This window comes from Petaurus breviceps, unplaced genomic scaffold, assembly GCF_028583685.1.
Source record: "Petaurus breviceps papuanus isolate PSGF00001 unplaced genomic scaffold, PetGlider_PUasm1.0 90775, whole genome shotgun sequence".
Taxonomy (NCBI): Eukaryota; Metazoa; Chordata; class Mammalia; order Diprotodontia; family Petauridae; genus Petaurus; species Petaurus breviceps.
The window spans coordinates 2,014,785-2,030,010 of record NW_027187342.1 but is presented as its reverse complement, the minus strand read 5'-3'; the positions used below and the strand labels follow the sequence as shown (position 1 = coordinate 2,030,010).

The 15,226-nt window shown below is 39.6% G+C and overlaps 1 protein-coding gene across 2 annotated transcripts in view; it reads right to left on the bottom strand.

Moving 5' to 3' along the window:
* Positions 1–1,049: 1,049 nt before the first annotated feature.
* Positions 1,050–15,226, bottom strand: part of CDS2 (CDP-diacylglycerol synthase 2) — a 92,088-nt gene continuing 77,911 nt past the window's right edge. For both annotated transcript variants that reach the window (XM_069068885.1, XM_069068884.1), the window contains 4 exons: positions 14,222–14,374; positions 13,474–13,593; positions 13,015–13,118; positions 1,050–12,706 (listed from right to left, as the gene is read on the bottom strand). In XM_069068885.1, coding sequence (XP_068924986.1) covers positions 12,565–12,706; positions 13,015–13,118; positions 13,474–13,593; positions 14,222–14,374 — 519 coding nt within the window. In that variant the 3' untranslated portion in view covers positions 1,050–12,564. The remainder of the gene's footprint in view (positions 12,707–13,014; positions 13,119–13,473; positions 13,594–14,221; positions 14,375–15,226) is intronic.

The window sequence follows — 15,226 nt, the reverse complement described above, 5'->3', positions numbered from 1 at the left end:
AGCTAAACAGGGAAAAGAAATCATAAGGAACTTATCAGAGTTGAACTATTAACATTCCTACATGGAAAAACAATAATTGTAACTTATGAAACTTTTCTCAATAGTTGAAGGGAATAGAAATATATATATATGTCTATATATGAGGGCATATGGACATATGAATACATATGTGAATGTGTATATATGTTTACAAGTATACATAGATAGAGGGCACAGGACCAATTTAACAGGAAGGGATGATACTTAAAAGGTGAAATTAAGAGGTGAGAGAGGAATATAATGAGGAGATGGGGAGAGACAGAATGGGGTAAATTATGTCATATAGAAGAGGCAAGGGAAAATTGTTACAATGGAGGGGAAGAATAGGAAGGCAAAAGGGAATAGGTCAACCTTATTCCCACTGAATTTGGCTTGAGGAGGGAATGAAATTCACACTAAATAAGGTATCTCACCCTCCAGGAGTGTAGGGGTGGGGGAAGGAGATGAGAGGGGGGATGATGGAAGGGAGGGCAGGCTAAGGGGGAGGGAAGTTGGAAGCACCCACTTTTGAAAAGGGACAGGATCAAAGTAGAGAATAGAACAAGTGGGAGGTGGGATAGGAGGGAGGGAAATACAGTCAGTCTTTTACAATATATCTACTGTTATTGTTTTGCATTAGCCACACATGTACAACCTATACTGAACTGCTTATCTTCCCAGTAAGGGTGTGTGACAAGGTAGGAAGGGAATGAATCTTGAATTCAAAGTTTTAAAATCAAATATATATATATATATATGTATATACTATTACTATTACATGTAATTGGGAAATAAGATATACAGGCACTGGGGCATAGAGATCCACTGGAAAAGTCGAAAGGGGTATGGGAGAAAATATGGGAGAGAGCAGATTGGAAGAGGAGATATCCTGTGGGACTGCTATTTTGGGGTGGTGGGTAGGGGAAAAATGGGGAGAAAATTTGTAACTCAAAATCTGGCAGAAATGAATGATGTAAATCAGAAGTTAATAAAGCATTTGAAAAATTAAAAAAAAAAGACGAGACCCAAAATGTAATAGATAGAGATATTTATTTATATAACAGTAACATATGGGTACATAAATAGGGTAAGTACTTTAAAATATACAATATATCACATTCTGACACAGTTAAAAAAAATTAGAAGTGACTTTACAGGGCTTGTTAAACATTGATCAAACAGTGCACAGAGAAAGATCAGCTGGTGTATGAAGCACATCAGCCTAGAGGAATGACAAGTTAGACAATCAAACAGCAGCATGTAGAAGGGATGGCTCCAAAGCCATGTGGTGTTCACAGGAACACAAGAGCTGATACAGAATTATACAAGGGGCAGGCCTCGATGAAATTTAATATTCTCATGCAGAGGAAAGTGTAATTCAGGAAACCACTAAATTAAATCTCACACCACATTATGCTGAAGAAGGACAGGCCCCGACATGAAAGAGGCAGAAAGAACAGTCTTCAGATTGGAGGTGATCTGCCCAAATTGGGAAGGAGAGGCGAGAGCACACTCAAGTCCCCACAGAGTACCTTTCGTTCTCCATGGCCAGATTCAATGACTATAAGATCATTCATGATTTCAGGGTCCTACTTTTTACAAAACCCCTCTCATTTAAAAGCTGTCATCCCAGGGAAGGAAGATGATATCCATAGCATTGGGTGGCACCTTCTAGCTATGTTCTTGTTACCAGGGGTGAGAGTGGGTTATATAGCAGGGATTGTCTGCCCAGTTTGTTTAAAGAATTTTTCAAAAGAGTCTAGGTTCATTTCTTGTTCCACACTTGCTTTGGAATAGGCAAGGAGATAATCAGCTATAAACAAAGCTTTAGTATTGGCCTTGATTCTTGGAAGAGATAATCTATAGCATTCCGATTCATCTTGATGAATTGAGGCAAGATTATCAGGAGCCTATTTTCAGCTACAGCTCCCAATGTTCTCTTATTAACAAATGATATCCACTTTCCACATACCTGGTGGCCTGGTCCCTGAGACGACTTCCTATCCCAACAGGAAGGCCCTTTTAACAAAGGGTGAACAGCCTGGAATGGGAGCCAGTAAGGTCGTGTTCTTTCTACCACATTCGACTGCTGGCTTCCTCATTATTCTGGTCCCATTTGGGTTTTACCTCTGCCCATTCCCAGCTGTGACAAATTAGTGTTACAGAAAGTTTACCAAAGCAATCTGGTTCTTTTTCATTTGGTGTTTGAGAACCATCACACAAAATACCTAACATCAACAGCAATGAGAATAAACCGGCTTCAGGATGTTTACCAGTCTGTTAGTCTTCTAATTTGCCCTCTCAGCAAAAACAAAAATAGGCCTGGCCTGAACTACTCTTCTTGAAGGGTACCAAAGAAAGGAAAGGGGGGGGAACTAAAGCATAAAACTGCCCCAAGGTCCATCTCAAAAAAACCCAAAAACTTCAAGGCTGGCAAATAATCTGCTGAGTGAGTACAGTTCATTATTTGGAGCAGGAAAGCTGATCTCAATCCTCTGGATGTTGTTGAGGTGATAATATTTCTCATTTGGAGTTTCTTCTTGGGAACATGAAGGCTAAGGGGTTTCAGCATAAGCTCCCTTCAAGGCCACTGTAAAAACATTTCCCAGGCACAAGGCTGGGATCAGGGGTCTTTAAATTAACATATTTCTAAAACAAGCCTTCTAAAGTGTTTTCCCTCTAATCAGATAGAATATACAAGGAATCAGTATCATCTTAACAAAAGTCCTTGGCATTCAACTCCAACTCCCCAATCATATTCTTACTAACCACTTCTTTGAAAAGAGACCCTCATTCACATTTTCACCTCCTCATTCACTCTAAAATCATCACACTTCTAAATAATAATGAAGATGAAGTCTGGTTGGGTTCCACCACTAATCCCCAATTACCACTCATCCCTAGAGGATAATTTGAATACTTTGGCTTGCTTGGGGACTTGTTCAATGGCTGCTCCAAAATCCATGACTTTCATCAGGAGCTATTCAGACCCCTTCTGAGAATACCAGGTGTCTTCTGTCTTCACTGCTCTCCACCCCACCCCCAACTGAGGAGTCACCTAGCCGTTTCCATGTCTCCTCTCAGGTAAAAGAGGAATTTCTTCTCTGCCTCAGGATTAACCATCTGCTCCTCTTGACAAGAATCAAATCAAAAGGGTTCAAAGCCTGAATCCCTACAATGTTTTAAAGTTTAGGTGAGACATTTATTGGGGAAAAAAAATCCTACTTCCCTCACCCCTGTTGTTGTGAAGAGAACATTTTACAAAATCATATGGTGCTACAGAAATGTGAGTTATTCTCTTTAAGATAAACTTTAAAGAAGTTGAAATACTTAGTTTAGAGGCAGCTAGGTGAAATAGCCATGTGACCTTGGGCAAGTCACTTAACCCCAATTGCCCTCCAAAATGAAAAAAAAAAAAACCAGTTTAGATTTTATTTTTAAAAATACGTATTTGTATATTTCACAGAGCCAGATCCTCTATGGAAGATTTAGCCATCTATTCCCCCTCCCCCTACCACACCCATCAAAAATAGACAAAAATTTCTTATACAGGATTGTAAGTTTATTATTGGAAGGGATTTTAGAGGTCTTGAATTGAATCTCCTTGTTTTATAAATTAGGAAACTAATGCTAGAGAAGTTAAGTGATTTGCCCAGGGTCACCAAGCTAGTGAGTGTCTAAAGTGGGATTTGAACCCAGGTCTTCTCGTCTCTTAAGTCCAACATTATACATTACACCATACTACAAAGATGTGCTATGATCTATACTGGCAAAGACAGTCCCCCTACACTGAAAGGATCATGGCTCCATTGAATTACTGAAGGGAAAAAATGGTGGAAGATGGGAGGGTAGAGATAAGAAAAGGCCTTTTGGGGGGCAGGGAAGCTTTTTACTTTTGATTCAAAGCCTAATATTATCAAGTCCTACTTCCTCTATCCCATGATGCTCCAAAATGCCAAATCACAATTAAAAGACCAAAAAACAGGAACTGCCAGTGCTATGTTGCTGGAACATCTTAGAATGGTATGAAAGGATGTTTTTGGCCAGAGCCTGAATAATACACTAACTTGCTAGGGTCTATCTGGTCAAGAGTTTCATGTTCCCAATTTGATCTAGTTCATAAAAGGGTCTGTTGGGGCAAACATTCCTTGGGCCCTTCTTGCACTAAGCTACTGAAATTTTACATTAAAAGTCAAGGTAAAGCCCAACTTTGTCAGCTCCCTCTTCTAATTTCAGAGAAATAAGTTTGCCCCAGTGTGCATTCAGATATCACTAAAGCTGTCTCCTTAGAAAAGGGTGATTTTGTATAAGTGGAATAAAAAGAAAGGTTTGGTTAATCACAGAGAGCACTACTTCAGCAAAGCTAAGTCCAAATTAGGTCAGAGGATGGAAAATGAAAATGGGTAAACTCCTGTCCAGACTTTACACCAAGAATAGCCTGGTGGAGTTAATTACTGAGGAATGTCTTCTTCTTTTACACTTTACTGAGCTGGCATTTCAAATGAGGCACAAAGCATCAGACTTGGCACTAGAGAGTGCAGTGCATTGTAATAAGAAGACGACCAGATTGGAAGTCAGACCTAGCTCTGACACTAATGTCTTGGGCATTCTTGGGTGAGTCATTCCCCTGTATGGGTCCTCAATTTCTCCTTCTACCAAAGGAAAAGATCAGGCCAAATGACCAAGTTCCCTTTCCTTCTTTAAATCTGGGAGGAGGTCAATAATTTGACTCTTCACCCTTAAAGAGACTTGGATAGAGCGGGCTAGTAAAAAACAAAAAACATTGTATTCAATGCATCGTGTTCATATAAGTACTACTGGCTTTATATCTTCTTGGGAATCAAAGGAAAAGGGGGAGTCAAATAGGATGGAGAGGGGCAAAGGGGCTGATCTCATACACAGGGCTTAGACCTTTGCAACTGTCAAGGCCTCAAACCTCCAAGAAAATGAAGGCCTTGTAGCACCAAACTCCACTTTAAGAATGGGGTGATTAGGGGCAGCTAGGTGGCTCAGCAAGTAAGAGCACCGGCTCCAGTTTGGGATGACCTGGATCAAATCCGGGCTCAGATACTTAGCACCACACCCAGTATAACTGGCCGTGTAACCTTGAACAAGTTACTTAATCTCAATTGCTTTAAAAAAAAAAAAAAGAATGGGGTGATTAACAATGTTTAAACTGCTCAGGCACCATCTCCATCTTCCTTGCCTCAACTCTCCATCTGAAAGTGTTCTTTTCATGATTAGATTTTCTCAAAACATTTTGTCTAGAGTCCAGCGCTTCTGAAACTGTTGGTTGTGACCCTAGGGTTTAAGAAGTGCTGAAGGGGTAGCAAATTAAAGTTTAAGAAGGCCAGGTCTAAAAAAAAAAGAAGGCCTGGTCCAAACCTCTCACCCTGACAGCATTCTAGTTTGTTTTATGCCACATCCCTTTTTTTCCAGTAGAAGATAAGCTCTTTGAGAGCAACAACCACTTTCTGTCCTTGTGTCTCAGATCCTAACACATAGTAGGTACTTAATGTATATTGCACTGAACTGAGCTAAGATTTTACCTCCTAGTAGCGGACAAAGTGGCAACTAAAGACTAATGAGTAAATTAATGCATTCATTGATGGTTGGTGAGTTCCAAGTACTAAGGGTGAGAAAGGGTGAAAGAGCCATTAATTAAATTAAATAGGAAACTCATCAACTATGAGGGGGACATACAATGGTGTCCCAAACCCTGTAGTTGAACATGCATGTCTGCCCAGGGTTCCCTATTAGGAGATGAAACCTGGAGATTTCTGGGAGTTGATGATGTTCAATCATAAGAATGGATCACCATTAAAAGGGTCTTAGTTACATAAAAGATGGTCTGCTTGCCTCATAAAAAGTTCCCCAAAGCAAAAACAAATCCAAGCACTAGACCTCTGGCCTAATGGCAATCAAGAACATATTTCCCAGACTTTTCTCACTAATTAATCTAATAAAATTAATTCATCTGACAAGAAATTCAGTGAAATTCTGCCCAGTTGTTTTGTCAAGTAGTTCTTCAAGTATATATACTAATTACTGACATCTTCCCCAATAAAATTTTGTTTGTCTTGACTCTTTATGCCTGGTGGTAAACATGAAAATAATTGTGAAGACTTTTCAGTGTCTCAAAAGGGATGCAATCTGACAAATGGCAGTGACTAAAAAGGTGTTAATTACTCTGGCCAAGTGTTCAGAAGTATCAGTACTGGAGGGAATTACAGTAAGAGCTTCAGAACAGTGTCCTGACTTCATACTGTCAGAAGCAGTTCCCAGGGTCAATTTCCTACCCAACATAGGCAGCAACGGTGGTTCTTTGAGTCAGGAAGACTCAGGCTCAATTTATGCCTCAAACATTTACTAGCTGAACTTCTCTCAGTCTGTTATCCCATATGGAGATAATAACAATAGCACCTACCTCAACAAGGTTGTTGTGAGGATCAAATGAGATAATTACGTAAGGGCTCTGCTAACTTTAAAGCACAATATAAATGTTTGTTACAGATCCCCTTTCACTGTCAACTGACTAAATTGTAGAAGAGGAACAAGAGGAAGCAGTGATTTAGAATTCCAAAAGAGTGGGGTATAAGGATCACTTTCTACTACCAGAGAATAATGCTTCCCCAAAGATATTTTGTAATGTTCCCAAGATACACGTGTTAGTGTAAAAGCTCAGGTTTTCAAACACAGACAGCAAGCACACTCCACTGAAGTCCTCCTCACTGACAGCAATGTGGAAGTGGCTGTGGGCACCTTGAGACCATGTAAGCACAGTCCAATCTCTGCTCGGCAGGTCTGCCTAAGCTGGACAGTCTCAGCAATGGATCAGGTGCCTGTTGTTGGAAGGTCAGTCAGTCTGTCTGGGCCCCACAAGGCTTATCACCAGAAGCTTGGCACTAGGACAAGAAACAGGTCACAGCCGTTGATGAAGAGTAGTCTGCTAAGGTGCAGAAGGGATATGACCAGAACTGGTGGAGAAACTCTCTGTGTTGAGGAAAACCTGCATCTTTACAGCTCAAAGAAATATCACACTAGGTCAGGCCAATATGACTCCAATTCTGGGAACATACTAAGGAATGGGATGAATACAAATGTAACCACTGGCAGATTTGCAAAGGGCCTGGAATCCTCTAGTCACTTTACAAATTTTTTTTTAGTAGTCTAGATTCAGAGTGTAGGCCAATAAGAAAATTGACTAAGCATCTCTAACGGCCCCAATACTTCATTTGCTGAGACAACACTTTGTTCTTCTATAAATGAAGCCTTTTAATTCAAAACTGCCAAATTTCCTTACTTCATAAAACCCTGTTTTCCCATCTGCTTTTTCATCTTTTAGATCACTAAAACCTATGAAATAGGTAGGGCAGGTATTAGCATCATCACTTTCCAAAAGAAGAAGACACATCAAGATCAAATTAAGTACCTTACCCAAGGCCACAGCATCTAGAACAGAGTCTGGACAAGAAGGAAGGTCTGCTGCCTACCAGGAGGGGACTCTTCTACATCTGATCACACATGCACATGTCTAGCTATGCTATAACAGTAGGTAGGACTGGGACCCGGGATCTCCTTGGTATAGGAAATTCCAGGGTAAGAAAACTCCCTCTACCAACAGGAACTGATACTTTCTCTGCAATTTACAGAGCTCTCTGGGGCACTGAGAGGAGAAACGAACTGCCTAGGGTGCACGCACCTAGATGTGAATGCAGGGCATCCTATCTTGAAGTCCACTCTATCCACTCCCGGCTTGACAACCCTGATGCTTGAAAGTGATTTTGCTGAGCAGAAAGAATCCATTAAGCTTCCTCTCATTTCACTCAAAGAGGAGCTTTAGCTTCCAAAGGGGATCACTGAGTACATTACCGTTGATGTGGAACTGACAGGCCATGGAACTGCTGCTGCGCTCTTGCAAATGCTCTTTGTATCTGCAGTTAACAGTATCTCAAAAGATACATAAACATATATTTGTACACACATACACACACAAAAAAATTATAATTAAATTGTCTGAGGGACAAAAGTCAACATACTATTAATGCAAATTTCAATGCGTATAGGGCTCTTTATTAACACCTAGAAGCCGCCCCCTTTTCTTTTTTCTGCCTGCCCTAGCCAGACCATCTTGTCTCTTCTTTCCAAACCTTCAGTTTGTAGTCCTTTCTCCTTTGATTAGGTAGAAACTCTACTTCTTAGACTCTCTTTATCTAACTAAAAACAAGTCACCTCAACCCTGAGCATGAGTCTCCTCATATGTAAAATGAGGGGCAATAATACTTGTACTACTCACCCCGTGGGATTCATGTGAGTAAAGCATTTTGTAAGCCTGAAAGTGTTGTAGAAATGTGGCCTGACATCATTATAAAATAATATTATAAAATAAAATAATACCCTCAATAGAGAAAATACATTTGGATTGGTTTGGAAGCAGTGATGATGGGTCTTGGACAGGGTCCTTTACAATTTCTTTCCTGTTGTAAACAAAGGCTATGATTAGGGATGGTGTCTGGCCTCTCTAGCCAACAAAGCTAACCACCTCAGAATCATAACCCATCTCATAGTTTCATAAGCTTTTATTTTAATACATTTTAGATGCTTTCAGCTGGTGGGTTTTTTTTCCTCTTGTTCAGCTAAAGTCAATTACAGCACGAAGGACAGAAATGTGAAAAAAAAGGAGGTGGATATAGATGAGAAGGGTACTATAAATATACTTCTTTAGTGTGGATGCTCCCTCACCTGATGAAAATTACCACCTCTCTTCACACCATAGTAAATGGTCCTCCTGAGGTACTGGGATTGAAAAGTTCATCATTCTGTGGTCAAAGTTAGACAAGTCTGTCTCCAAGCTTCTATCTGAACCCTTGCCAGTGGGACCTTAGTGGGACTTGGCAGAAACTCAAAACTTCATTCTACCATGAGGCTACAGGGGGCACCTCCAATTATGTCTGAGTTAAAAATGCACTTTAAAAATATCTTTGAATCAAAATGCAGTATGAGACATACACTTCTTAGATACAGCCAATGTGGGGGTTTGTTTCATATGACTATGCATACATACCTGTGGCAAGAGTTTTGTTTTTCATTTTTGTAATAAGGGAAAAGAAGAAAGATGAGAAAACAAATGCTTAATCAAAATAAATTTTTAAAAATAAAATATCTACTTTTTATTTTAAGAAAACCTATAAGATATACTGTTTTAATACTAGAAGTAGATATATTTAAGTATGGCCACACTATTAATAATCGTTAGCATTTATATAGCACTTTAAGGTTTGCAAAGCACTTTACAACAACCGTGTGGGGTAGCTGCTATTACTATCCTCATTTTACAGACAGGAAGCTGAAACTGAGAGATAGGAAATGACTTGCCCAGGTTTACACAGCTAGGAAGTATCTGGGGCAGGATTTAAACTCAGGTCTTCCTGGTTCCAAGTTAATCTCTACTCACTGTAGCCCTCAGTAGCTTCTGAAAATGTGTGAAATCTGCAGACAAGCAAAAAACAACTGATATAAAAGTATGCCTTCGGATTATTTTTCTTAAAGCAATATTTACTTTCTTTAAATGGAAATGTGCCTTTCCCAGACCTTTTAGATATCTGCAGTCAGGAGGAAGTGATGGAAACAGTACAGTTATGTACACAGAATATGATATCAGGTTACAAAGTCATACTTAGCAAGAGAAATTTATAATTATTAATATGCTGTCAAATGCGACATGACTTCAGGAGGGATACACCTAGCCCATGTTTTTAATGAGCTCCTGGAAGCTCCTTGGCATGTAATAAACCATTTATAGGGCTCTTAAGCACTATGCCAGTGCATTGAAAACTCTGGTAGGTCCTACATAAGGCTGAAAAATTTTTGAATAAAGATCTAGCCATGGACTGCACATCAATAATCCCAAAAACAGTTAAGTTCAAGACTAGCTAAGTTCAATGAGACTCCACTGAAGGTTAGCCAAGAGGTGAGGTGCTTTATGAGTTGCCTTGGCTGAAAATATTCATCTTCTAAGACACTGAAGAGTTGGGATCTATGGTAATAAGGGTGAACACTCACAGTACAAAAATCACATCTTTTGAAGATAAATATGAAATTCAAACCAAGTTGCTTGCTAGTAACTCTGATAGAAGGGGTAAGAGCAGAAGGAAAAACCAAAACATCTCTACAGAAAACGTACAAGTTTCATTTCAGTCAGAAGTTTACTACCTATGCTTTTGCCATCCTCAAAAGCTATGCCATAACCTTAATTTTCATTTAAGAGGCAGCACTTACCATACCAAGCCCTACAATGATCCCAAGTACAATTAAAATGGCCTCCTTGTTCAAGCTAGACTGTGGCGTTAGTCCTGACAAAGGAAAAACCCACTTAACTGTGCTATTCTCACTCAGGTTGTCAGATTCCCTTCTCTTATCAAGATTATTTCAACACAAGTCTTCCTGGGGTAGCATTCCAGTTTTCTTCTTTAAATTGTAAATGAGGCTCCATCACTGAAGAAATGCCAGCCAATACACCAAATCCAGAATGACTTAAGTCTGATTCTCAGACCAGATATATAGTTATATCATTTTAATGCAAAAGTAAGCATTCATTGTTCCAAGCCTCTCATTTTACTGAATCACAAGGAAGCTAAATTATTTTCTACAAATTAGACCACTAGCAAACAGTAAAGTGAGGACTAGAACACAGATCTTCAGATTCCAAACCCCCCCCCTTCACTATGCCAAGGTACCTCACAAGGTCTTGGTACCAAAGAAAAAAGAAAAGAGGCAAACACTGTAACAACTACCAAAATGTACTGATGTGTTTTCATCCTCTCTCTCTCACACACACACAGACACACACCAACAACTAATTTGCTTCACACACATGGAGTTAAGGCTGTAACTCAGCTCTGCTTCCCCCTAGCCAATACCCACTTGTCCTCCAGCAAGAGGTTTGGCCTGTGTCAAGGCCCCAGCAGTTTTGGCCTGTTGAGTACATAAAGGTAACAAAGCTAGTAAAAGACACAACTAAACAGACCAAGCTGCTAAGGAAATTACATCACATTAGACTACACATCTCCATTTTTAACAGAGAAAGTGAATTGCATTGGCACTATGTGATCTGAACAATCTCCATCAGGCTACCAAGTCATCTCTCTTCAGAATCACCCCTGGTTGTCCTGGATGTATCTCCAGGGAGGTGGAGAGCTTGTCTCCTCTGTCGATTTCATCTTATACTCAATGAGAAAAAAGATGTCACACCTTTTTTTTTTCTTTTTTTAAGACCCTTGGGAAAAGACAAAGTGGGCTGACACAGCAATGTCAGAGACTGATTATGCATTTAACCATCAAGATATTTTAAATTGTTAAAAGGTTCTCAAGGACTCAGACTGGGTTTGCAGCAGGATTCCATTTAGACAAGAAACACAGTAGTTAAAAAATAGGTGAATATTTACACAGACACCACCAGTGCAACAAGGACAATTTAAGTTAACAAAGTAAGAGATAAAGCAAAGAGCCCACAGGCTAGAAGTCAATCCCTCCCTACTCTGTGCTCAAAGAAAAACACAAAATCAACAGAAATGATTCAGCAGCATCAAGTCTCCAGCTTAAATACAGCAGACAGACATGAGTGACATGATCCCTGAAGAATGACAGAACCAGCTATGCTATTCCAGTGAGGGCTTGTGACTAATAATGTGACAACTCTATATATATTAGGCTAGGTATGCTCTCCTGTAGACAGGTGAAATACTGCTGTGTGGGCACTTTCCCCCCTTCTGGACTTTATTTTTAAATCACTTTTCATGCTTCATGGTTTCTTGTTTGCTTTTAATTAAAACTGAAAGACATCTTCTAAGGTGCACTGGAGCAAAGATGAAAATCAAATTATGGTAAAAAAAAAAAATGGGATTTCTTAAATGAAATGTCATCTCATTAATATGCTTTCTCAATAAATAAGTATTTGCCAGACACCACGTTTTCCTTCTATAGTAAAAGACAACTCTGCTTCCCTTTCAGAGTTGATGCTGGAACTTGAAAAGGGTTTGTGGTAAAAAGCTTTCTGTGACTACAAAGTAATTTGGGCTGTGCACAAGTTTAGGTTAGCTAGAAAGGCTGAAGGCAGTGTGTAAAGTTTACTCTCTGGTCTGGCCATCAGCCCATACTTGGCAGCTCTGCTCTCCAAATAAACAGGACAGAGGGCCTGTTAAATTTAAAGGGCCTGGATCCACCAGAACAGCCCTTGGAACAGATGCCCCAGTGTTATAAGTTTTGTGTTTTATTTTGTTTAAATCTACATAGGTTTAATTCCTGTGATTTCTTTCCAACTCAAAGCTCTGATTTATGCACTCAGTCATATCATATAAATACACATATGAAGTATATGTGCATATATAGATAGGTATTTGTTTTTTAAAACTCACAGCACAAAAAAAATTTACAAAATAAAAAGGAAAACAGTGAAATGAGGTCTTGTAATGGTCTTAAAAGTCACACAAGCTGGGACTGACTTGAAGACTTGCCCTAGAGCTCAGTTCTGATAACACTGTCCTCTTTTTAGGTTGCCCCCTGGTCTTCAGTGCTGGCGGTCAACATCCCCTTGTCAATAAGGTGAGCCTTTAACGTATTGAAGATGTGAAGCTGCTGATCTGGACGCAACGTCAAAAACTGCTGAATCAGTTTGCTTGGGTTAGGCCCCCTGAAAGAAAAATCAGAAAAAAAAAGCAAACTAAATCAGAGTCAAAAGCACTTTTGCAAGCTGATTATGCCCCATAGCTTATTGGTTCTTGCACTAAATACTCACTGCACTAAATTCAATACTCATCATACAAATGACATGGGAGCAGTAACATGGTAAATCCCAAAATATTTGGTTATGGGACATGTTTTTGTGCCCATAGTTGAATGGAGAAATATCTGATATCCGAAAAACTCAATGCTGCAAGAGCAGACCAGACAACCAAATTCAAAGAACCTTCATTGGATGCAGGAGGAAATCTGTGTTACCTGATAAAACTGGCAATGTAGACATTAACAAAAGTAGCCATCAGGTACTGGCAGTCGAAGCGGTCCATAATACCTCCGTGGCCAGGGATGGTGTTGGCAAAGTCCTACCAGAGTTAAGGAGAGAATCTGTGAATCTAAACTCAACAGAGTAATCACAGACTCATCTAAAAGTCCTAACCACATGCCCAACTACTCCCCAATACAGAAAAAACTAGCAGACAGCAAACATAAAAGATAGATGGACACAGTGAGGCTTGTGGCAAAGGAACTTTTAAAAATACAGAGAAATTAGGTGGCCAGCCACAAAACTTCATTTCCTGAACCAAACTGTAAGCTTACTTTGAATGATCCCAGTTAAATTCAACATGTGTAATGTGAAGGCCAAATGGACTCAGAAAGCCTGACTGGCCTCGTCTTTGGGGAGAGCAAAGATGGAAAAAGTAAGGGAGATTCTTCTACCTTGATTTTAAAGGCCCGTTTGAATCCACTTGCAAAAAAACCTCCAAAGGGGCCAATGAGGGAAGCAAAGGTAGAGAGAGCAATGCTGTGAATCTGGAAGGGATACATCCGGACTGTTTTCTGCAAAATATATAGGAAAAAAAGTTGAGGTTGCCTTCAATTTTTATTTTCTTTCTTTAATAACATTCCTAAAAGAAATTAATTTTGCTGGGTCTGCAGTTTCTCTCAATGTGCAAAGCTCACCAACATACAGAAAAATAACCCAACAAAAATAAAACCCCAAAACTGTTTCTTGGGATTTTTTGTTTTGTAAGAGAAATAAACATGTTTGACCTAATTTTGCTTCAAACATTAAAAAACCTTGAACAAGGAATAATCATTAATTGGGAATTACTGAAAGATTATTTCTTAACATAAATTGACAAATAGGCTCAAGGTGACTTTTTATTTCTCAGCTACAAGACTTCCAAAATTTGATTCAAAAACTATTTTAAGTGTCTACTACATGTAAGACATAAACAGATGCATGCATACTTCTGTATTATTTTAAATTATTAGGGTGGGAATAGCAGGAGAGACAAATTTACCCTCATTTTGAACATACCCTGACTCTACAGTTAGTTATCCTTTCTGGTTTGGAAGCTTTATACCCTTTGGAAAATTTTCATAGAGAAGACTCTCACTCTTAGTCTAACCAAATACATGACCTTAGTTGGACTTGATCCATGCCAAATTAAAAGGTACACACCCAGCCGATGAGGGACTGAATCACCAAGGGGATATTGTATTCCTGAAGTCTGAAGAGATCGGAGGGCTCACAATCCACAGTGAAGCTGTTGGTGTCATTGTTGAACTCCACAGGGCAGATGAAGCATCTGTATCCAGACATTAAATAGGAGAGCTATTTGGAGAGAAAAAGAGCACCAGGTTAATGATAGATATAACAATTTTTCTTTCTTCTAGGCTTCCAAAGTGATTTCCCAAAATACACACACACACACCCACTATCCTCATACTATAGCTGTTCTCACTCATCCATCTAGTCAAGTCCATATACAAGAAGGGCCTCCTCTCCACATCCTACCAGTCCTTTAGGGACCACCTCAAGTTTTAGCTCCTCTGGAAACATTCCTAGTGACTTCTTTACACTGACCTTGGAAGACACTCACTACCCATGACACCCAACTCTGTTCTGTGCTCACTACAAAACTGATCATCTCAAACAGACAGAGGTTATGTCCTCATCTTCAGTAAGCTCCCAAACACCACCTCTGCTGGGCATAGCAGAGGGGTGGAACTAAGTGCTTGTTGACAGTGGGCATCCAGCCCCCAAATGAAAACAAGGAATCACAGAGTTAGAGCTCAAAGGAACCTTAAGAGAGTCTCTAGTTCAACAACCTCACTTTACATATAAGAAACTGAGGCACAGAAAAGTTAAGTGATGTCCCAAGTTCCCAAAGAGAGTAAGGGGCAGAAGTGGAATCTGAACTAGTTCCTCTAATTCCAAATCCATTAATCTATCCACCAGACCAGGATACCTCTCATGCCCAGGACTTAAAAGAATTCAACAAAAGTAACAGCTACAATTCTTATTTTCAAATAAAATTCTTCCATTGCAACAAAATGTTGTTCATACACACTGAATAAAGGGAGGGAAAGAGGGAAGGAAAGAAAGGAGAGGAAGGGAAAAAGAAGGGAAGGAAGGAAGGAAGGAAGGAAGGAAGGAAGGAAGGAAGGAAGGAAGGAAGGAAGG